We start from the raw sequence: 25,018 nt of genomic DNA, 5'->3' as shown, positions 1-25,018 counted from the left end.
AATGTGGTTAAATGAACACAGTTCCGAGAATTTTTTTTGTTCGGCATTTAAAATGAGAACCATTTTCTCAAGTTTTAAAAAAAGTGCTCCTTCGCTTTTAAATTTGTCTAAAAATTTATAGAAAATCATTTTAGTTGTTTTATTGAAAACGATCTACTAAAATGTTCTAATATTTTTTTGAGTAGCGCCATTCTATTATATATAAACTTTGTCAAATAACAAATATATATATATTTATATGCATTTATAAAAAGAGTTAATCTAAGTCCTCAAGATGATATTTCAATAACTTTAGTTTTTTAAAAGGATCCCTCGATATGATCAGAATATTTCCATCTTTTCCGTTCATTTCCCTTGTTCAATATTCCCAATTATTTTACTCAAACCCCCGTAAATTATTCACACGAAATTATTTTTGGTTTAATTACAGCAATTTATGGTTTTAATTAAAAAAAAATACACATTATATGTACGGAACGAGCTAATGTATAATGTATAAGGTATATATCATATATGGTATATAGTTTCACATATCTGTGCTCGGGTAAAATCGCCAGGAAAAATCGTACGTTTCACAATTGCTTCGACCACGATGTGGATTTTGGGATGGGTTTTGGGTTTTGGGTTGAAGGTGAGTTGGGTTTTGGTTGTTTGGGTATTTTGGGTTTCCGGGACATCTGGGGGAAGTTTGAGAAGAAAATTCGTTGATCCAAACATTCCTGCGGGGGAGTTGGGGTTCCTAGTCCTCGGAGGCGTCGCGAACGGGCTGCTCCGTGGAGGACTCGGCTCCGCTGGCCGTCTCCTCCTCCTCGGAGTAATCCTCGTCGTGGGTGTGGGTCACCACCGTCGGCGTCGAGGGACGAGTGTGCACAATAGAGCTCTGCGGAAAAGGATTGCGGTTTATTTGGTTTTAAAAACTTTGTTTAAACAATAATAAATAATAAATAGTGTGCCGAATTAAATAATAGTGATATTTCAATTTATAACTGGGAAAAACTTTTCAAAGTGAGTAAGGTTGGAAAATGAGTTTAATAAAGAAAGTGTTGGAAATTACAATTTTTAAATGTCGGTCCACGAAGTGTTGTACATGATTAAATAATATTAATTTCAAAGGAAATTGTAAAGCTAGAAAATTCGTTTGTTAAATGGCGTTTTACATAAATTTTGTGAAAAGAAGTTAAAGGTATAAAATAAAAATAAATCAATCATAAAATTATCAGTGAATAATAATAAATCAGAAAATAAAAAAAAAATAAATTCTGCACTTAATTGAATGATTAAATAAGTCTGCACATTGTGTAGTTCATTGTTTAAGAATAAGATTCATTGTGATAAATTGCGTTCAGAATGAATTTATGGTAATGTAGTGAAACTGTGGATAAAATGCGGTTAATTAAACTGCAATGCATGACTTGATAGTAAGCTTTCCATTTACTTTGTTTGTAAAATTTAAAGGTGTTTATTTGGTTTAAATATAAAGTGTATTTAAATCTTAAAAATCTTACCGCGCGGTGCAGATCCTTGGCGTCCTTTGGTTCCTTGGCCTGCTCGTTGCCGGCCACAATTCGCGCCGGTTCGTCCGGCGAGGCGGCCGCCGAGGAGGAGCCCGTTCCCACTGAACCAGCAACAGGAGCTGGACCGGAAATGGAGCCCGGTGCAGGAGCAGAAGCAGGAACCGGAGCCAGCGGAGGCGGGTGGGCCTGGTCGTGGGCCACCGTGGACTCGTGCGGCAGGAGCATCGCCGGAGCACGGAACATGTACGAGAAGGGATAGTAGATGAGGTTCAGCAGGGTGGCCGCATAGACGTCGGCGTACCGCACCACCTGGCTGGAGAAGAAGGTTTGGCGGGATCCGGAGCGGAAGAGCGATCCCATCATGCCGTAGGACATGTCCATCTTGTGCGTCACGTCGCGGATGCAGGTGCGCAGCTGCGAGATGTCCGGCTTGACCTTGGCACTGGAGTCCAGGTCCCGATACAGATCGCCCAGCTTGATGTCCAGATTCTGGAGCTCCGCGAACAGCTGGCACTCATCGGTCCACACGTGCAGTTCCCTCACCAGCTCGGGAACGATGAGGAACGTGCGCCAGCCACGAATCTTCTTTGACTTGAGGATATCCCCGAAGATGTGATCGCCCACGTAGAGCACGTCCTTGCCCTTGGCGTTGATGAACTTGGTGAAGAGCTCGCAGGAACCGCCGGAGTAGACCTGGCCCGGCTGCAGCGGACCAATGTGGGTGCCGATCTTCAGGCCCCCGGTCTTGGTGTCCACCTGCCGCAGCACGGTTCCCTCGTCGAAGAAGAGCGGCTTGCGGGCATCCACCACGATCACATCGAAGTAGCTCTTCCAGTCGCGGTGCGGCTCATCCGGAGTGGCTCCGTGGGGGAAGTCGAACAGGTAGGTCATGATCTCGTTGGTGTACGTGTAGTCGCTGTTGGTCAGCATGAACAGCTTGGCCCCCGACTCCCGGATGCGGGACAGGACCGTCGGCAGCCGCTCGTCCTTCTTCACGTAGTGCGCCATGTTCTGCAGAGGAATAACTCAGTTTCAGTGGGGTACTATGGTGACAATATAATATACTAGCATTCCTCAAAGGTAAAAGAGTTCTAGAACTGTTCACTCACTCAACTAAATTCGATTTAACTTCTTAACTGTGTAATAAATAAATTAAATCATATAATAAATCCTAGTCGTTCAACTAACTTTGTAAATTAAATTATTATATGTAATTTGCATTAATTTCACTAAAAAAGATTTTATAATAACCCATCTGCAATTCTGCAATTAAGGTTCAATATTTTCCTATTAATATAATATATTAAAATCACTCTTTTTCTATTGATTACTATGATTTATACTGTATAATCTATAAGAAGTGATCGAGTATCCTCTTCATGAACTCTATTACCCTGTCCAAAAAACCACTTGTTTGATAGTACAAGTGTCCTGGTACTCAAGGACTCACCTGTGTGGTGCGACGCTTCAGATCGCCATCGGAATGAACCCAGTCGACGGCGCGACGCACGTCCTGGAAAATCGACTTGTAGGTGAAAAGGAAATCGCCAGCTTTGATGCCGCGTTCAACGCTGTCGGGGGAAAGAGAGAAGTGGAGAAAGTAGAGAAAGGGATGCGGAAAGATGGGGGGAGTGGGCCGAAAGTTGGATACATAGAGGGTGCTACTAAGTCTTAAGTTGTATTTAAAGGTTTCCAACCTACAAGGTATTTATACCACTTTTAATTTCAACAAGTTATCTTTTTGTTAATAGTTTCTTGCAAGATTAAAACATGAATTTAAAATAAGTAGTACTCCATAATTTAAAAGTATAACAATTAAACTTTTTTTGTATTTGTTTACAGATGCTCTTTACATTTTTTGTTTATAAATTTAGCTAAAGTCTAGATTTTAAAAGAATATTGGCTTTAATTTAAATTCATTTAAATATTGTTTGTTTTTAATATTTAAGAACCCAATTGGTTGGACTTTATGACTTTACTAAATAATAAAATAATTAGTGTAAATACAGAAGGTTTTCAGGGAAGTATAAATAGCAGAGGGAATCGCAAGCAAAATCCCAACTCACCGCACAAATTCGCTGCTGTTGGTGAAGAAGTCGACCAGACAGGCCAAAAGATAGGTTTCCGGCAGATTGAAGAGAGTATTGAGGACATAAACACGCGACTCGTCCAGCTTCAAGAACTTGTTGGGATACAGCTCGTACACCTGGTGGCTAAAAGCGAGATAAACTCCATCAATTTCATTCATTTGATGTTAAAGTGAACTCCACATACTGCTTGATGAACTCGAATCCATGAACGCAGACCAAGATGTTGCCGTAGGCATCCACTTTCAGCAGATTGCCGTAGAGCGTGTCGAACCACAGACCGCGAACCGGGAAAGTGGGATCGTACTCGAACTGCAGGATCTCCTTGGGATAGCCCATCGAAACCAGACGCTCCTTGACGAGATTGAAGCCCAGCTGCTCGTACTGCGGCGACTTGTACTCTGCATAAGAAATACTAATTGGTAGTTTGAGGTTTTTGAGGGGACTGTGTCAGTCACTCACCTGCCAAGGTGTAGTCCATATCGAAGCCATAGTACTTGATGTTCTCCAAATGCAGCGATCTGTTCACAAACACTCTGTAAAAAAAGAAAAAAGGTAGAATTGTTAAAGAGATTTTCAGGCAGGCTCCGGTTTTCACTTTCACAAGATTCTCTCGTTTTCGTTTTCGAAAACGAGAATTGGTGCTCCCGTTTTCACTTTCACAAGACTTTTTCGTTTTCAAAAACGGGCAAGTTTTTTTGTCGAAATGAAAAGTAAATGCCTTTTTCTACATTAAATCGGTTCTTAATTGCAAAAGGAAAAAAATTATTGACTCCTTGGTCTATTGGTGTTCATTTCACATCATCAGTAGGTCAATCTAATTCGTATTTATATTTTAAATAATTATTTTCTGACATAAAATATTTGCCGTCGGCAACAACAAATTTCGTTTTGCTAATGGGCCGATAAATCCATTACCAAAAGTTATCGTCAATGCTGCCGTACTTGTAGTGGAACAAAAAAAACTTAAAAATACTTATAAAATGAAAACGAAGAAAAAAATATTTGTGAAGAAAAGTTAAATAAGCTTTTTATAAATAAATATGATTAATTTAGTTTCTTAAATGGCAAAAGTGCAGTAAAAAAATGGTTGAGAATAGTGGAATGAAAGCTGCAAAAAAGGTGGCAGCCCCTTATTGTGGGAAACAGCTGATTTCTGATGGAGGCTTATTTGAACTTTTAAAAATGTAATTAAGACAACTTAATTTACCGATCGTCAGACATATTAAAAACACATGTGCAGCATCTAAAATGTCTCGATTTTCTTAAATCAATCAATTTCTGCTTTCTTTTGGCTTCAAAACAGGCAATTGAAAATTTTTCGCGTTGTTTACTTTTGACCAAAATAACAAGTCAGCTGTTTGAACAGTGGAGTGCATTCCGATAATGAAACGATGACAAAAAGTTTGTGAAAACCGGAGCACCTAAAACGAAAACGTACGTTTTCGCCCAAAAACGAAAACGAGAAAAAAAAGTGAAAACCGGAGCCTGCCTGTTTATATACTAAAGGAAATAATTTATTGCCTACCCTTTGGCTTTAAAATAAATATATTTCTACGCTATAGAAAGAAGCTGCAACTTATTTAACTGAATTGATTACTTAGTAATCACCTCAAGAGTTTGATAGTTTTTTTTCCAAATTATTATTTTTAATATCACCAAAATACTTTCAAAACCTTATTCAAATAATTTAAAAATTTCAAAATATTCCCCGTAAATTGTTATGCTTAAAGGCAATGATAAATTCCTAACTCAAATTCTAATAATACATTTATTTCTTTATCTCAAATAATTGTATTACACTTCCCCCATTTCCGCGGCGAAAAACTATTTAATCGAGTGCAATATTCTGGAATGTTGATTTGACTTCGATTGATTTCGCTGATCATTCATTCCATCAGAAGAACGAAGTCAACGAAAGGTTATCAGTTTGGCATGGAATCGCAAATAGAATGGCGTGAAAAACGAGACTCGAGTGGGAAATTGTGGCATGGAAATGGCGTGAAAAGCGTGTGACATTCAATTTTCAACTTTATCGTTGCGCTTTTGATGATGGTTAGGGTGATGGTGACCTTACGTCTGGCGCTCCCAGACTTTTCCATTTTCCAGCAGCCAGGGGCGTTGCACAGACTCAAAATCGCCGCGATTTCGACTGCAGCGGCAACTGCGGTCAGCAATTAGTGTTGAAAAGTTGTTGTGGGCGGCCAAAATGCCACGCCCCTTTCTCCTTTCGACCGACTTTGTGTGTGTGGGTGTGTGTGTGTGAGCCACGCCTCTTTTTGTGGGAAAACTCATTAGCGAAATGAGCGTGGACAAAATGTTTTGCGATACTCTCTTTAGGATTTATTTTCAGAAGGGTTAGTTTACTTCGATTCATCATTATAGCTGGAAAATTATGTTCCTTAAATTCCCCCTTTGGCTTTTCCAGCACTTCCCATATTTTGATTGCTTTATAATGTTTACCGAATCAATAATTCGATTAATCATGAGAAGGGGATTATGGATTATGGCAAACACCCTTCACAAAAGAGCATCTTACTTTCGGTTTTTTTTTTTTTTGTGGGGTTTTCCTTGTTATTTTTTTTTGGGACAGTTTTTTATGTGTGTGCTTGGTGTCCATGCTGTGCGTTTATTTATCCTGCCGTCCCTTTTTGGCAATTCTGGTCCACTTGAACATTTGCCAAATAAGCGAAAAAGTTACATCCTCTTTTGGGTCCCCAGCAATCTTCCTCTCGTCTTCTTCTTCCTCTTTTGGCCAACTTTGTTGGTCGATCCTCGTTGTGGTTGTTGCTTTGACCCTTTTGTTGCCGTTGTCAACCCAAATTCGAACAGAATGCATAAATCTGTGGCAAAACACACGCCACAAAAGGGTACGGATACGGAATTCCGTTGCAATAATTAATTTTTTCCATTTCGCAGGCGAAACAGCTTCGCCAGTTTTCCAAACACGGCCAAGAGTGCTGCTGACTTTAAATCGATTGCGGGTTAAGTAGGGCTTACAATATAATATACAAATATTAAGTAATTGTAATTGGATGTGTAATAGCAAATTGTGTGTTAAAATCCATATTTCATACAGAAAACTGTTTAGGTTTGTTATCCCAACAATTATTTATCTATTTATGCAATTTAAGGTAAATGATTATTTAACCAGGATATAAACCAAAGATATAAAAATATTGCCTCTGAATTTTATTTAACTAATTTATATACATTTTTTGGCCATTTGATTTCGTGTAACATATTCTAAGAAATTTTTGATTAACTGCTTTTGATTTTCATAAATAGGAAATATAAGTTTAATTGAAAAATACATAAGCTAATGATTAAAAACCACGTCTTAAGTTTGTTATACATCTTAAATATACATAATTATTTCAAATTTGTTTTCATTACAGTTTAAAGGCGTTTGAAAGTATTCTACAAAATTCGACAAACATCAACAATTCGAGGTCGAAAGGTAGAGATTTCCTGATTGTTAAGTGCTCGGCCAACGAATCACCTAAATGTTTCCGCCGAAAATCAGAGAGAGATGACTAAACGGATTAATTAGGGATTGCGGCGTTTAAAAATAGCCTAATAAATGCATAAATGAAATGTCACTAATTCGCCGCTTGCATGGTTTAATTGTCGCTGCCAGCGGATTTCGCGTCAATTAATGCCACTAATTCCGCGGATCTAAAAATAAGTAGTCGGTGCCCGGGTAAAATCGGTTGGATTTCGATGATGGGTCCCAGATTATTGATTGCGATGACAGAGAAATGGCGCTGCCATGCCATTAGACCATGTTTTCTCCCCCCTCCCTCGGCGTAACACACTGCGTATGAGCAATGTTCGTGCAAGAGGAGGGTTCCTCTATCATTTGAGTTTCCACGTTTGTTTGCCTTTCATTTGCATTGATAACAAACAGCGAAATTCCGTCTTGACGATTCAAAGCCAGCTCTCTCCCGATTCCATTGGCTGAATGCTCAAGTGCGTCAACGAACTGATTGGCAGTGTTTTGTTTACACCGATCAACATTTTCCAGTGCCAAAAGGTCGTCGCTACACATTAGCATCGTCTTCTATATATGTACTCTATATATATTTAAGTATGTATTATATTTACCCCAGTGCACATTAAATGCGTGTTTTTCTGTTTTTAGCTGATTATATTTTTCATAATCGGTCCATTGACACTGGCTGAATCAGAGCATTTGCCGATTTGTTGATTTTATAAACGGATTTATGCTAACAAATAGAAAAACATTCCCTGATCGAAGCAATTTGTATTTACTTATCGTGATAAAATTGTATATTGTATATTTATAGACTATGATAATTGGGGTAAAAATATATAATATATAAATCAAACTTAAAAAGGGAAACTAAGTTGTAGAATTTTAGACTCAATTAGAATTAATCAAGAATATTTTAGGTTTCAATACTTTTAGCTTGTATTGTGAGAAACATTTTCTCACCCATTTATTTAACCCCAAGAAGTTATATTTAGTTTACACACTTAATTGGGGAGTCGAACTGAGTTCACAAAAAAATAAACAGGAATCAAAGTTATCATCTTTAAGCACTCTATAAACTTAGCTATTACATTCGAGAATTTTTCCTCAAAAACACTTTTGCTCGAGCAAACATTTTGACAAATCATTGGGGGTAACCTTATCATGAAAAATTGTAATCAAAATATTGTTCCCTCGAATTAATAAATAAATTCAAAAATATTTTGGCAACTAATTATTTAATGGGTTATTTCAAGCAATCGCTTTTGTTTTATACAATTTCTCATTAAATCTCATACCTACAATCTATTATGTTGTTAATACTTTGGATGTTATTTATGTACTTTTCCAACTGTGCTTAAAAGCAGACAAACATTTTAATTAATCAATGGGGGCTACCTTATCATGGATAGTTCTAATCAAAAATGATTTCTTGACACTTGTAAATAAACAAAAATATTTTGACAACTAATTATTATATTTCGAACAATGGCTTTAAGTTTTCACAAGATTTCATTTCAGTTAGGTACAATCAATTTATTTAGATTTCATTTCACCTGTGCTTAAAAGCCAAAAAAAGAGATAATCTTTTCTTTTATCTTTATAATCTTTTCTGAGCATTTATAAATAAACAAAAATATTTTGGCAACTAGTTTTTTCAAACATTGCTTTTTGGTTCCCAGATCTCATTCCAGTTAGGTGCAATCTTTTTATTTAGTTTACTTTTGCCACTCGGCAACTCAAAGAGGTCACTCGCCCCGATTTCTTGTTGCCAATGGAGACTTACGCGTGGTCGGGCCGTTGCAGTGGCCACCAGAAGGAGGATGACTTCGAGGTGGCTGCAGTTGGTCCGGGAATGCCTGGCGGGATTCGGGTGTCCGTGACAGCTGTCCAGGACACGCCAGTGGCAGGAACATCAGCCGGGGAATCCCCACTAGCTGATGTTGCTGTTGTAGTTGTAATTGTTGTTGTTGCAGTTGCAGTTGCTGCTGTAGAAGAGCCGATGGCATTCACACTTCCTGCACAGTGGCCACAGTTGGGCCAAATATTGTTGTTGGCCAAGCAGTTGTTATTATTATGCATTGTTAACTTGTTTACGCTTCCGGACAGTGAAATGAAAATGGCTAAAGTGCTCGAGTGAGTGGTCTCTTCGGTCTTTTGGTTGTCGGTGGTCGGTGGAAATTGCTTTGCTTTCAAGTGCGAGTTTCCTTTTCCTTTTTTATTTTTATTCCCACGCTCTTAGCGTTTGGCTGTTGAAAATGGGGAATTTATGGCTGAATGCTTATCGCCGACAGTGGAAAATCGTTTTCCCCTCCAATGAATTGGCCCTGCCAGTTAGTCTGCTGCCCGTCAAGGATTGTCAAGTGGAGTTCGACATGTCCTTGCAGCATCCCCCCAGTAGCAGCAACAAAAGCCGAAGCAAAAGCAACAGAAGGTTTATTGTAGCAAGTGCTGCTTCTATCAAATGCTCTTGATTAGATTCGGGTTGCAATTCGGGGAGCACAAGATGGCCATAACTCACTAACCGCCGCCCTCCTCCTCGAAATCGCCACTCGCTGGTGAAATCAAAATTCAGATCATGGCACTGCAAGTTTATCAATTTGGCATCCCCCCCCGTTGCCTGGCACTCCCACTTTTGATTTGAACACGTGGCAGCTGCTGGTCAACGTTGCGTATGCGTCATGCCACGTAATCCCCATAGAAAAGCAGCTGCAGTTCTATTTTGGAGCAGCACAGCCCACAACCCACTATCCTCATTATCGCCCCTCGGCAAGCTGAAGCCTGCAATTGAGACATCCCATCGGCAGCTGCTGACGTAGTAGTGCCACTGCCACGTGCCACTGCAACTGCCCTTTTGAACAACAGTGAAACCCGAGGAGATTGCAACTGAATGGAGCTCAGGTGACAGCGGACACTACAATTGGCAGCCAATCATCAGGTGGCTTATTCAGTGGGCCAACAACCAACCAAACAACCAACCAACCAGCCAAAGGGGCCATCAATAATAATAAACTTATCAGCAGCAATCGCGCGATTAGACAATCAACGACTTCTGGCAATTAAACTGCGAGTAACTTTTGTCGAACAACCTCTTAAATATACGAAAAGTGTAAGCCACTTGCGAGAGTATTAACTAGGCCACTTCATGTATCTACTCGGCAAATTTAAAGTATCTAAAATGTTTGTATTTAATGACAGAAGAGCCGGGCATTGAAAGGTTATCTTTTTGGGGTAATCCACAAAAGAAATGTTTGAAAATGTATTTTTGTAGAAAAAAAAGGATTTATAATAAACTTGGTTTTCTGTTTTACTCAAAGAATTTACATATCTTTAAAATTTAAAGTCTAAATAGAGATATAATCAGATATTATTTCCATATTGTATTGTATCTTTACCATTTTATGCCAGTTTTCTTTTGCTAATTGTTATAACCTAATTAGTAATATTTCATTTAAGTTTCTTTTAAGAAATCAAGCAATTTGCATAACTAATGCAATGCAAGTCATTGTACAAATGTTAAACTTCTGCACCTAACCTAATAATTATTAGCTGTCTCAGTTTTATTTAAGGCATTCAGGTAATCTTTCTAAATAGTTAATTACACTTTGAGCTCAACCATTCCTGGAGAATCATTGGAGCAAGACAATCTGCTCACTCTTTAAGCAGGATATATTTAATTGGCCATTGTTTGGATGGCCCTGGGCTCCTAATCAGAATCAATCAGCGGACAAGGAGCCTTGATTGTTGCGGCTAAGCACTTTCTATCCCCGGGCACTTTCAATTGATAAGTGAGAGCTCTCTAAATTCAATTATAGCCGTATACAAGCGTATCCAGCTGGCCAGAGGTAATCCCCTTTTCTAATTTACTCAGCCGCACAAGGTCGTGTCGGAAATCATGTGAGAGTCCTTTGGTGTTTCGGCACCAATTAAATTCGAAATGGCAAACAAAAACAATTGGGGTGTGGTCGAAGTCCGGCAGATACTGGCCGTTGATTCTGCGGAGGATGGCTGCGCCAAATCCCCCGAAATCACAGAATCCCAGCTTCAATGCCTCCGAAAAACGAACAGCGGTCACCTATGCGGTTGAGGGCGGCGCAATTGGGCGATAATTGACTTAATAAGCATAACCACAAAACCAAATAGCAATGCCCCAACACGCACGACCAGCACATCTGTGGACACAGCAGCGCCTCGTCTGTGGATGCTACACTGGCCAGCCCGGATATGCGAAATTAGCAGATCTTTTTTTGCCTGAAGAAGGTCAGGTCAAAAATATAGCTGATATATGTGCAGTATTTGAATAGCAGGTCAGGTCAAAAATATAGCTAATATATGTGCAGTATTTGAATAGTATTTAATGTTCAAAAATGAGCGTACATATTCAACAATTTCTCAAGGGCATTTGGTAAAGAATCTTTTGATTGAGTACTAAAAACTAAAAACACGCGACAGAGTTAATTATTCACAATATTAAAATAGTTTTAATAATATATGCTAATTTAATAAACTGTAGTTGCTTCAAAGTAGCTCAAAATTAAATAACTTTTTTGGAAATATTTTACGTTTAAATAATCTATTCCTTTAAATTTTAGAGGGCCACTTGAAATAGCTTTGCTTTTATTTTATATAATTATACTAATATTTGTTTTTTTGTTGTTTTTTTTAACTTTCATCCTAACTTTCTATCCGCTGTTTTGTTGACTAGTGTTGGCTGTCCGTAGCACTGTGACAAAGCAATTCGCAGTTCACTTCCGACATGAGTTTACGTCTAATTAGGACCTTAATTGCCAGCCACACACACTCTCAGAAAAAAAGCAAGAAAATGAAGGCGCTTGGGGATGATGGTCAGTGAAATTGGGAGCCAAGAGATCTGGCCAAAGCACACAGACACAAACACAAGCACAAGCACACAAGCACACACGCACATGCACACACGACAGCGGTTTGAGAATCCTGGGAACTTGGAAAGCGGATAAAATTTCGCCCAAACTGCGCTCGAGGCGAAAACGAACTGAGCCGTAGACCCCGAAAAAAAAGAACGCCGTAATCCAAACAAACCGCCGTAGACGAGCTCTACGCCGGGCACCATCTATTCGGAACTGGTCTCCCGAACCGCTGGGGTTGCTCAGACCCATCAATGTCATGCGTGACACACCGCTTCCATGCGCTCTCTTTCGCCGCTTTCGCACACCCTTCGCACAGGGTATCACTGTTCGAGGCAAAAGGCTTTCAATGCAACGGAGGCGGTTTGAAGGTTCAAACTTATAGAATGTATAAACTCTTAAACGATACCTTTCAGAGTAATACAAAATAAGTTATGACTTTGTTGTTTGTAAACGTTCAATTACAAGTTCGTACAACTTTTGAAATAAGAATGACAATATCACAAATATATATATATTTACAAAACAAAATTAAAATGCAAATTTGATATGTTATATTGCATTATTTCAAGAATATGATTTAGGCTTTATATCAAATAAAGTGCTACATTCGATCTCTTATAATAAGCCCATCGTAAAAACCAAATAAAATAAATATATTTGTGTTCTAGGTAAATAAATGTATACCTACATATGCCTTGATTTGGAAATATATTTTGGAACCCTTAACCTTTCTTATATCTATATCTGCCATATCTACAAGAGTGTCCACACTTCGATTAGCTCCCTTTCTGGTTTTTTTGTGTGTTTATCCCCGTTTTTGCGATGGAGGCGGCCGGCTGTACGAGTATAGTAAACACTTTCAATTTCATTGTCAGGGGCTTCATCGCGTGCGACCTTGACAGACCGCTGAAGGATTGCGCGGGGTGACTGAATTAATGGTCGACGGGCGGATGAGTGGCTGCCCCCGAAATTGATTGAGGGCGGCCTGGCATGTGAATACCGGCGACCTAATTGGGCAGCAAGGGCTGAGCTTCCCCCTCTTGTTTGCAGCATCCCATGCTGCCCCAAAACGAACTTAATCAAATTGCATTGTGAGCGGGGTTAATCCAATTTAGGTGAAGAGAAGCTCCCCCTTCTTTTAATGACAGAACGGGATGGAAGTGCTGCCGAAAGATTCGCCGGTCTGTTGATTTATTTAGATCTTCTCGGAATCAACATCGATGTCCTTGAAGTCCGTCATCTCCATCGGCAGGATATCCGGTTCGAAAGGATTCCCTCGGCAACGTGACTCCTCGATGATGTTGTCCACTTTGTTGAAACGTTGCAGCAGTCTGTGCAGCTTGCTGCAGGTCTCCTGGAACTTGAAGCTCACTTCCAGATCGGTTGGAGCCCTGGGCTTCGGAGGGTTCTTGGGCCGGAAGATTGGCTTCCGCTTGTAGCAGCGCAGGACGAGATTGGGTCCTTGGTGCGGCAAACTAGGCAGCCAAGTCCACGGAGTCATCCGTAAGTGTACTCCCATCGTAAGTCCGGATTTTCAGTCTGAATTCTCCCTTGACAATTCGACAATTGTCGAATGACTTGATCGAGAAAACGGGATAAGTTTGACTTGCGTGACCCTTATCAGGGTTACCTAGTTTAATTTTTTTATGATTGCCACTGAGAGATATTGAACATTGGAAGAACACCATAGACATATGGAAAATTGTCAAGACTTGCATTTTTATTTCAAATTTCCAAATCTGTTATTGCTTGTTTCGCATTCTTTTTTATACTTTTTTAGAAAAATGTACTAAATTATAATTATTGTGTGGTATTAAATAAACTAATTAAATATAAAAAAAAAATGAAGTAAACTTGACCTCATGTTTACACCAAATAAAATTTTATGACAGGGAAACAATCTCATAAAATAAAGCGCAAATTTTTGTCATTTATTCAGTTAATGATATAATTATTACGTTAATTTAATAGTGTCCAATAAACTTAAAATAAAAAATACTAGCAATGAGGGAGTGACCAGTGTACAAAGTACAGCAAAGCAGGACAACAATGTGACCAGAGCAGACGAACTGATGCTGTAGGCAGACATGCAAAACCTTTTGAGGAGCAAAAACCACAATCCCCGTCCGAGAACATTGTTGAATGCCACGTTACTGCCAACTGTTCGAGAACTATTTGCACCTGAAGATGGAGACTTAACTCCTGCTGCCTGTCTTCACCCTACGAGTATGCCGGCTGCACATCCTTCAACTGCAGCTCTGCCACACGTGCCGCACGCGTCGCCATCGCTTAGCCAAAGGAGCGAAATGTTATTTGCATTTTAATGATTCACTGCCAAGGCGAATCGCATCTCATGGCTTCAAGGCCATTGCATGGTGGACGGTGGGCGGTGGGCAGTGGGGGCGTTCAGCCACGCCCACTAATCATTTGACGTCAGCTCGCGTTGAAGGTATAAACAAAAGTCGCGACATAATCGAGAATGAAATGCCAAATTAAATTCTACATTGACCACAAAATGCGTCCCTCCTCGCTGTTTACAAAATATATATGCACGAATATGAATATATATGTATATATATCTTTGGTTGTAATACCCGAAATCGAGAAACACGCAGATATATGTTTAAGTGCAAATATGGGGGGAATTTCCAATTTGCGAATGTGACATTTGGCGCAAATTTTGTTTATTTTCTGGCATTTGCCATTAATCAAATAATTTAGCTTGCGTCCAAATCACAACATAATCTTCTATTGGGGCGAAGTGGGCGTGGCACAACCCAACCCATTTCGACCTTGACTTTGATTTTGATTTAGTGTGGGTGAGTATAAGTGGAAAAGTCTGCTGCTGCTGCTTTCGCATATGAAAATAGGAATGGCTTCGTAGGCCACGAATAATAGCGTTTTTATTGTTTTAAAAATGCATGCCGAAATGGGAAAAACAGCTTTACCTGTCCAATTGAAATGCGCAAATATTCTATGCAAATTAAATTGGAATTTGAGTCTTTTTAAATCTGCGTGTTTCCAGTTCTTTGTTCATTTGTTTACCTCCATTTGGTGGCTGCATTCCTTCCTCTTTTCTTTTCTTTGTACTAAAAAATGTTTATGGTGCTATAAATTACAATTATTGCAATTAAATTTTCTGAGAAGAAAACGAAGTATTTAAGTTTATTTTCCACTAGGAATATTATAATTAGAATATGTTTAAAACACAGGAATAATTATAATAATGACATTACATATTGAAGTACAAAAAATCCCTTTAAATTTCGAATATGAATATGAATAATTTCAAAAATTATTTCTCTAAAATAAAAAACTTCTTGTAAACTGCAAGAGCAGAAGGCCTAGAAAAATGTGCATAAATTTCGCATTGAAAACACACAGCTTCCAAAAACATTAATAATAATAATAATAGGTTTGGGCAAAAGTAGCGACAATTAAATTGGAAAAGCCAGTTGGTTTTGTGGAAAAAAGCAGCTCGTTTTAAAACAAATTTAGCATGTGAATTTCAATGAAATGCAAATTGCATTAAAGTTTTTCCTGCTGTGGCTGCTGCAGTGGCACCTCTTTCATTTTCCCCCATTTCCATTTTCCATGGCCATGGCCCCGCCTCCTTTTCATCCCCCCTCCCATCCCTCCTTCTGCCACACTCCTTCCCCCTGAACAGTTGTGAATGTTCGCGGCGTTTCCGGTTCCGGCTACGCAATAAAAGTTGCCAGCTACGTGACCCCCACTTTCCCTGCTTTTCCCCCCGCCTTTGGAAAGAGAAGAAGCGGAGGTCATGTCTGATTTAAGACAATCATGGGAAGCCGGCAAAAGGTGAAGTTGGCCGTGGAGACAGGTACAAAGAAAGGAGGTGAGGAGGTGGTGACTTCGGGGCACATTGTTTGCATTCGAAAGCGCCAAAGGGCTAAGAGGTCAGGGGGTTAAAGACTGGCGGGGGGGGGGGGGATTTCAGATCACGTAGCTGCATCTGAATTAAGCCCCAGCCAGCAGAAGTCGAAAGAACGGGGTTAAACGAGTCCTGAGAAACATTTTACAACGGCCAGCGTGAAGCATAAATATGCCAATTTGGCTCAACGATGATTGAGGAATTGAGGAATCGCCGCTCCCTGTAGCTAATCTGTTTTGATTGCAGGCGAAGATTAGCCGGGGCGGCGATTCATTAGGCCAACTGGCGCGTTGACAGCCAGAAATTTGCATTAATTGACACACAAGCGAAGAAATCAAATAAACCCAAATTAAATGATCGAACAATGGATGGGAAAAACCGGGGGCAGCCGGGAAAAGCGATTCAAGTACAGGCGACAATTAGGCAGACTGCCAATTAAATTGCGAAGGGGGGGAAATGTAAGAGTCTGCTTGTGCAGCACGGTCAAGGGCATGTTCATAACTGTAAACAGCAGTTGGTCTTGTCATGGCGCCCCTGCCACGCCCCCTCCAATATATTGCCGCGATAAGAACCTATTATTTGGGATTGAAAAGCTCGGAAAACCCGGCCTGATGACCAAAGGTTTGCCACACATTTTGCATTTCATGGGCATGCTAATAAATTTGCCAAGTGCTATATATATATTATATATCACTGCTAATCCCAAACACGTGTGACTCATAGTGAGAAAAAGATAAGGGTGCATGATTCAATCAAGATTACGTAGCGAGATATCGCGCACCATGAACTTGAAAGCAAAAATGGTCTAAGCAATATTTTCTATACCCAATCTGTTATGTAATTTGGATTGTTGTGTTATCAGTTTAAAGCTAATCGAATTTGGTATTCAGAGCATATGTACCTTAATAGCATTTTCGCTACCTCTTCACAAACATTTATTTTGGTGTTCACTATTTGTGTATATTAATTGATAAATGGGCACCTTTTAATTATTTTTGAAAGGCTTATAGTGATCCTCTGCTTCTGTTATTGCACTCAAGTCATTTTTATACCCTTGCAGAGCAAAAGGGTATTATAATTTCAGTCAGAAGTTTGCAACGCAGTGAAGGAGACACCTCAGACCCCATAAAGTATATATATTCTTGATCAGCATCACGAGCAGAATCGAAATATGTATGTACGTCTGTCCGTCTGTCCGTCTGTCCGTCTGTCCGTCTGTCCGTCTGTCCTCCTGTCGGTTTCTATGTAAACTAGTCTCTCAGTTTTAAAGCTATCTCGCTGAAACTTTCCCAAAAGTTGTGTAGTTGTTGCACGCAGTATATAAGTCGGAATGGGCCGGATCGGCCGACTATATCGGATAGCTCCAATACAAGAGAATGAAATAAAAAATTCTCACTCTATTGTTTTTCATCAGATCGACTTGAATTCTTCAAGATGGCGTTTTCTAACTGTTATTGAATTTCGGATTAAATTTGATCAAAATCGGATAACTCTATCATATAGCTGCCATAGGAGGGATCGAAAATTATATATAGAATTAATGGAAATAAATTGATAACATCGTTGTTTTTCATCAGACAAGTATGATTTTTGGAATATAGAGTGTTCTTACGACTCTTGAATTACGAGTTAAATTTGATCAAAATCGGACAACTATGTCGTATAGCTCCCATATGATCTATAGTCAAAAATATGGAAAATGAATAGAAAAATCGTCTTAGCTTCGATGTTGTCTAGCCTTTATGCGTTTTGTTCGACATATTTGATGACTGCAAGGGTATATAAGCTTCGGCTTGCCGAAGCTAGCTTCCTTTCTTGTTAATTCAGAAAGTAATGATTCATCAAGTGATTTAAGGCATTTCAAATTAATACATTGTAGAACCAAAGAATTTGTCTGCAATTTAAAAACACTAAAGTTCTTAAATTGCTGACACACATAAAATTTTAATGATCTAGATAGTGTTGTTGGGCTGCAGGCGATCAATGTATTTAATCGGCTTTGTATTTTCAAAGTATTATTCCGGGATTTACGTAAACAACTTTGAATGGGTAATGACATTTGCTTTTTACTCAATAAGCAATTTTCTTAAAATTTACATGTTTTGGAGTACACCCTATTGGTTAAAAGCGAATATTATTTAGACGTCAAATATACTGAGCTCAGAATATTAAAGATAAAAAATTATACGATTTAATAGTGTTTTGTTGAAAAACAGCCCGAGAACCTCTCTACAAAATAACCCTTATTAAATACTGGTTAGAAACTTAAGTGTATAATAATAATCAAGGTACATCTCACTACTTTTAACAGAATATTTTTATGTTCATCCAAAGATGGACACTAGATAAAACGATCTAACTAGCTTGTATACGTCGAAGAATGTCTTATATTTCCTAGAACTGCTGAGAGGGTTTTTCTTTGTAGAGAGTCTCTTGCAATTGGAATCGTGTAGTATAATGTTTCCCGTGGCACCGCTGTGGGGCGCACCGCTCACCTGTGACCCAGTTCGCGCTTGTGTCCGTGGTAGCCGGCGGGTCCGTCCCCGCCCACCGCCAGTCCGTTGAGCACCGACTGATCCATGTCCGTTTCGCCGATCGTCTGTGTGCGTTCCCGTTCCCGCTTGGCGATCGTAGAAGCGTCGGCGGCGGGACTGGAACTGGAACTTGGACTGGACTTGGAAGTGGAAATGGAGCTAAAGCTGGAGTTGGAATGTTTCTGCAAAGGCTTCTGTTGCTGCTGCTGCTGCTGTTGTTGTTTTTGTGCTTGTGGTTGTTGTTGCTGCTTTGGCAGTGGCATCTTGGCGCTGCCGCGGATTACAAGGCCACAAATACTACGCCGCGTCGCTGCTGCTGATAAAGCTCTTTCGCTCAATGGGAGTGGAAATTGGTGGGTGGTTGGAAGGGGGACTTTTAGCGCGATAAGTATCTTATCAGCTGTTTCTTTTTGTTATTTTATTTTTTTTTTTTGGCGTGCGACGTCACAGAGATCTGGAGTTTTTGGAATGGATCTGAGTGATCGTGCGTGGCAGCAGTTCACCGCACCTCTCTTCTCGATCGTTTATGTCAAACAACAAACAAAAAAACAAAAAACGTTTGCGATTTGGGGGATCTCGATTTCAATTCGAATTTGGATTTTCCTCGATCTGGATTTGACTTGGTTTGGCGAAACGAAAATCTCGAGCGATTTCGGTCGACGTTTAAATTTCGACTGAAAGTGCAATGTGGAAATGGAGGAAGGAAGCGGCGGCAGAGCAGCCAGCGAAAGAGCGCCAGCCAGAGAGCCCCAACTCTCTCCATTTTCACACTACCGGCAGCGCGTCGGCGTCGAAAGCTCTGCTCTCTCTGGGTCTCTGGCTAGTCCCCACTCTCTCACTCTGTCTAGCGTTCTCTTTCTCTGCCCCCCACTCTCTCTCGCTCTCTGTCTAGCTGACGGTGTCAACGTAGACCGTTCAGTTGTTGTTTTGATGCCTTTTATGCAATAAAAACAAAATGTTTTCTACTTTGTTTTGCTACCCATCACTCGGTGGGGGAATGATCGATCAGGCCACGAGCTGCACTGAAAAAATAAAGGGGCTCGTAGATTTCATTGTCATTTCAATGTGGAAACAATTTCTTTAAAACCGTAAAACACGATCAGTGAATTTATTATTTTTAAAACTTAAGATTTTAAATTCCAATTCCAAGAAATCTTATGACAATTCGATTAAAGTCCCTCGGTGACCAATTAAGTTGAAATTCTTGATATGCATTAGGAGCATTTGAATATTTGGTGCTGTTTTCAAACCATCGAAGTGATCGTATCCCAATAATTTTTTCTCGCTGTGCACTGGGTGTCAGTGGTTCGTCACTCCCACTCTCCGGTTTATCTTCACGCCCTGCTTGCTCACTCGAAAATAGCTCCAACGGGCAAACAGCAACACATAAGCCAAAGCAACTACAATGACTACACCCACTTGAGCCGCATGGAAATTTTAGTATGTCAGTCTTGGAAATGCTTGGAAAGCGTCGAAGAAATGAAATTATGCACACAAAAGTGAACCACTCACGCACACAGCGGAGGTGGAAAATTTAGCATTTCATTGGGCGATATACTTTCTTATCATTTCGGTGAAAACAAGTGATTTACACAGGGAGAAAATGTGGCAAGATAAAGTGATTACCCAACCTACTACTAATATTTTTAGTCATTCCTTAAGAATTTAATAGTATCTGGAAATTATAGTTTGGGGTCGCGAGAATGTGAGGACAATAGAACCATGAACCATCTAACAATAATTCTTTTACTAATCTGCCTAAAAACTATCCATCTGGATAGGATGTGAGTTATTTATTTAATTTATGTTCAAAAACACCACTGTTGTGCCCCGAATTGTACCAAAATAGTTGTGTGCCACACGCTTACTATTTATGGCAATGCGGCCCACGCCCCCCGCAGGCAACAACTTCCAAATAGTTGCAGACACAGCAAAAAAGGCAAACAATTTAATTAATTAAAGATTTGGAGCAAATCGATTTCACTTTTGATATTCCCGATGAAGGATTTGCCAAAGTAACTAATGGTTTGAATACTTACCACTTTGCAATTACAAGTGATTATATAATTTTTGTTCTCAGTGTAATCGCTAATGCGTGGGGGGTTCGCGACCTGGCTAAGTGGAATTTTTTGTGCGTTTCGACTTTTCAAAGAGATTCCACGCAGGCGATTCTAAATAGAGATAGTCGATCGAACGCTCTCGATTCGCCGAGCGGCATTGACAGGCCATAAATCCATTCGATTTTTTTATATGCAAATCCCCGTGACACCTCTGAATGGCAGCAGCATAAACAGGGCGACACCCAGATAGCGAGATACCGATATACATAAAGATATGGATGTGGACAGGCCTACCAGATACGTATCTGTGTACAAATATGCCCGCATTAATTATGGGCCCAATTATAATGTTGATGGGTGCGGTGCCGCGTTCATGAATATTTCATCAGCCATTTGCATATTCATTGCCATGTTCATATTCCAAAGCACACACAAATATTTCATCTGGCTGGGGATCTGGGGATCGGGATCGATCAGCCCAACTGGGACTTATATAATAAAACAACTTTTGTAGACATTTTTCCCCACTCACTTAGCACCTTCTTTGAGAACGACGACATCGTCTCGGAATACAGAGTTAAATATTCTTGAAAATTATAAATAAAAGCTATAGTTTGCACTTTGCATCGTGTCAATGTCAACACACACACCCCCCACATATTCGCACACATATACATACACATACAGGTGGCGATAAACGCATAGTGCACTTACAGTTGACACTCGAGCGGTTTTAAGTGCCCACTCACTTGCATCTACGCCTAACAAGCAATTCAGACACAGCCTCTACCTCCGGCCCCCTCACCTCTTACCCCACCCCTTTTGGGCGCCCAACCACCCCCCTCCGCCCCACAGACCACTAAAACCGGGCGATAATGGGCAGCGTCACAAAATATTGTAATCAGCAAAAACAAAAATGGCAAAAGAGGCGACTGGCCGGGAAAAAAACTTAGTCTCGAATACCCACATGCCCTAGAATTTCTTTAAATACAAATATGGGTGTGCTTGTTGGTAAAACTGATTAACTAAAATCAATTTCTTATCAGCATAAATATTTTAAGTATTCTTTTTGTGTTCAGAAGTTGATATTTTTAGGAAATAAGAAAATACCAACAGTGTATTTTAACGTTTCTCAGTCAGTTTAAGTTACTAAATGATTTTTAATTAAAATTCAATTAAGACATTTTTACCATTTAAGCTTATGCGATATTTGATATTCAAAGCAATTTTTTCGGATTAATTTGTAATTGAAACCTTTCCGGAACTTTATTACTCATACGTAACGTTGTCAGGACTTTATTAGTAGATCATTGGTCTACCCGCTTTTAGTGTTTTATGGCAGTATATGATGTCAATCCCTATACACCCTAAATTCCATTTATACCAATGGGCGGTTACTATCAACGTCAGGTTGTCAAGCGAACGTTCCCGTTTCGTGTGGATTAACTAGCTAGTAGTTGTTTTTAGTCTTGTTATTGTTGTTGTTTTGGCTGCGAGATAAGACGATAAGCCTGTAGAAAACCGCTCGCACTTGGCAATGACCGTGGAGCATGGTCTCTTTTTCTGTGGAAATCTCTCTTTGTACAAATGTGGCTTACACTAAGAAAAAAGGGGTTTAAATATGGCAACAAACCTGATCTTTATAACCATTAAATTTTTATTGACGCTATAACTAGTATTAAGTTGCTTTTGACTTTTTGAAATGATACAATGAATGAAACGATCTTTTGTACTTTTGTAGGTAAATATTTGTTTGCCTTGAAAGAAAGTTTTTAAAAATTGTAAGACAATTTAGAAAAAAAATAAAAAAATTGGTAAGCAGTTGTTTGTTTTGACTATGCTGTAATCAGGTTTAGCTTGATTACAGGCTATCGAAACATTTATAACCCCTTCGGCCGCACTATATTATATTTTTTCCCTTTAAAACCCAACCTTATTTTAGATCTTGGACTTACCTGTGTGCCGCATGGCGGTAATACTTCTTGGGCAGGGCCGATGTTGAGCAGGGTCCTGGGGTATTCGGTGCGGAATCACTCATGTCGCACTGGAAAAAAAATGGAAATCGGAAAATTAATGAGTCGCCTCAAAAAGCCACCCACGCAAACAAACACACACGCTGCGAATTTTAAAGTAGGAAAATTGAAAATGAGAATGAGGATAGGAACGAGGATGAAATTGAGAACGCAGGCAAAGCAATCAAAGTGCTTAGGAAAAAAACAATAATATATATATTTATATATAAATATATATATATATATATATATATGGAGAAGCTAAGGAGGAAGAGTGCATTATGGGGATGGTGGCAACTCTGGCCAACCTCCTTTGACTGACACAATTGGCACAAGTTTAATGAGTTTTGCTGCAACTGATTGATATGCTGCTGTCTCAGCGACCCCAACTCCTATTACTTTTACACTTTAAATACAAGTTTACTTACTTCTTAGTAAAAATTTGTATTGTTTAATGTTTAGTTTAATCAATCCTTTCATAATTTACACTCCTATGTCAAACTATAAAAAGGCAATCTATTGTGTGCCATTAGCTATCTAAGATCTACCGGATTGTAGAATATCAGTGTTGAATAATATACATTTTTAATATTTTACTATAAATTATTTTAAATGACAGGATATGATTTAACTGTACCATTTGATTCTCCTAAAAAATATGCTTTTATCTTTAAACCTTGAAAGATCTTTTCTAAAACTTGTTACATTAACATAGAAAAATATTTCATACCTGATTGTCAACCTACACGCATTATTTGAAAAGAAAAGGTTTCCAGGTGGCTTTCCCTCAGTGTACTTACTTGGTAGGGAGGCAGGTCGCAGAAGTCCCTCTCGAAGGACTTGAGCGGATCCTGCGGCTGAGCATCTTCGCTGGGCGTGGCCTGCATTCTGCCTAAACTGGCATAGGAGCAACTTAACTTAAGGTTGTTGCAAGTGCTACCGCTGCTGCTTCTGTTGCTGCTTCTGCTGCCGTTCCGCTGGCAATTTGGGACACCAGTGTGGGCGGGGCAGATCCTTGGGTGGCTGCTATTCGAAATGCCCTGGCTGATGATGATTTCGCCCGGTTTCTGGGACACTCGCCTCAAGCGAACAATTGCGATTTGGTCTTTGTGAGTTGGTTGTCTTAACGTGGCTGTTGTTTCGAATCTGCTTGTTAATTGGCGGTACTGCAAAGTGTTTGTTAAACGGCGTAAGTTTCTCATTGCCAACTTAACCAACAATTGGTGTGTGTGTGTGTGTGCCAGTGTGTGTGTGTGTGGGAACAAACTAAAAATGCATTTTTGTGTGTATGTTTGTAAGTGTGGGAAAAAAAAGCAAGCGATTTTGGGTTTAAATATACAATACGTACCTGGGTGCCCAGAAAATATTACTATATAGTTTACTAAGATTTTTAGTAACCAATCGATCGACGTCAAAATTGGCAACTGGGTGTATATAAAGTATTCAGAGAGATCCTTAAAAAGCAAATATTATTGTGCAAAGAGGATGTTTTTAAAGCAAGATTTTATGTACATTGAAGGCTGCATATAAAAAAACCAACTAAAAACAGTAAGTGAAAATTTGATTTGTGCACTCGAGTAATTTAAAAGCATTTAAATTGCAATTTTAATGAATGGTTTCGAAGTCGTTACGTAAATGAAGTGTGCACTTTTAATAAATTAAATATATATTAAATATAATTCCCGTGGTTTATGTTTTTCTCTCCGACTGTATTTTAAAGTTAGCAATTTACAGCAATGGCCTAAAAGTAGACAACCTTTTTGTAGGTGCGTGCATTTTCAACGGGGGGACTGCTGATTAAGCTAATTTATCGTGTTTTTGTGCCGCTGCTGTTTTTGCTGCGTAATTGGGAAAAAACAAGTTTGTGCGGCTTTGTTGTTGGGGCTGCAAGGTGCCGGCAAACAAAATCACATGACTGACTGACACCAACACCCCCCGTTCCCCGCTCCCCGCTCCCCCCTCCACCGACACACATATCGATCTATCAAAGGGCAAAGGGCGAAAAGTAACGCCGGGGGCGGTGGCTCTAAATATATGAGCCTGTCCAATGGACAGCGGCAACAACATGACTCATCTTTGGGCCACAAAAAACATAGAAGTAAAGGCCCAAATACGAGGATTTATTGGTGAGTTACCTTCTGGCTGCGTGGAGTCTACTTTAACTAGAGGGTTTTAACTTTCAGACGGCAATGCTCCTCGGTTTTTGATTTAGTCTTGCTTGATTTAATGTTTTTCTTTCGATTTTCCAGATATTTTCGCACTCGCACTCACGCACGCGGCGACGATTTCATAACACAATGTCCGACGATTTTCGGCTTTTTCAAAAGTTTTCCAAAATTTCCAACAAACCGATCAATGAGCGGCGCCGACAAAGAATGTGTGTGGCAAGCTTTTCTTTCTTCGCTTTCACTCGTTGTTGTTGTTTTTTTCTATTTTCGTGGTGCTGCGACCGCTTTTCCGACTGCTTTTCCGCTTGTTTTTCTGCCAGATGATGCGATGTTTAGCATATCAACAATTTTGCTTTCCCTTCGATTTTC

General features: G+C 39.6%; 1 protein-coding gene across 3 annotated transcripts; it reads right to left on the bottom strand.

The window, feature by feature from the left end:
- Positions 1-412: 412 nt before the first annotated feature.
- Positions 413-25,018, bottom strand: LOC108088668 (cytosolic purine 5'-nucleotidase). Of its 3 annotated transcripts, XM_017186599.1 has the most exons (9): positions 24,617-25,018; positions 23,282-23,747; positions 22,425-22,513; positions 4,064-4,137; positions 3,789-4,002; positions 3,581-3,727; positions 2,965-3,085; positions 1,506-2,525; positions 413-880 (listed from the first exon to the last, which is right to left on the bottom strand). In XM_017186599.1, exons 2-9 carry the CDS (start codon positions 23,681-23,683, stop codon positions 740-742), a joined length of 2,208 nt encoding a protein of 735 aa, XP_017042088.1. In that variant the 5' UTR covers positions 23,684-23,747; positions 24,617-25,018; the 3' UTR covers positions 413-739. The 3 variants fall into 3 exon arrangements, with proteins under 3 accessions (XP_017042088.1, XP_017042090.1, XP_017042089.1); XM_017186601.1 differs by lacking the exon at positions 23,282-23,747 and having other exon boundaries at positions 24,617-25,014; XM_017186600.2 differs by lacking the exons at positions 22,425-22,513; positions 23,282-23,747; positions 24,617-25,018 and adding an exon at positions 18,371-19,093.

Source organism: Drosophila ficusphila, unplaced genomic scaffold (assembly GCF_018152265.1).
Source record: "Drosophila ficusphila isolate 14025-0441.05 unplaced genomic scaffold, ASM1815226v1 contig_198, whole genome shotgun sequence".
NCBI lineage: Eukaryota > Metazoa > Arthropoda > Insecta > Diptera > Drosophilidae > Drosophila > Drosophila ficusphila.
The sequence above is the reverse complement of the archived record's forward strand: the minus strand, read 5'-3'. Positions and strand labels throughout refer to the sequence as shown.

Excerpts from the sequence above, each read along its gene's own strand:
- LOC108088668 (XM_017186599.1), bottom strand. The coding sequence starts at position 23,683 with ATGAGAAACTTACGCCGTTTAACAAACACTTTGCAGTACCGCCAATTA. Across the intron at positions 3,728-3,788 it reads GGATTCGAGTTCATCAAGCA|CCACCAGGTGTACGAGCTGT; the intron begins GTATGTGGAGTT and ends TCTCGCTTTTAG. Across the intron at positions 2,526-2,964 it reads TGAAGCGTCGCACCACACAG|AACATGGCGCACTACGTGAA; the intron begins GTGAGTCCTTGA and ends ATTCCTCTGCAG.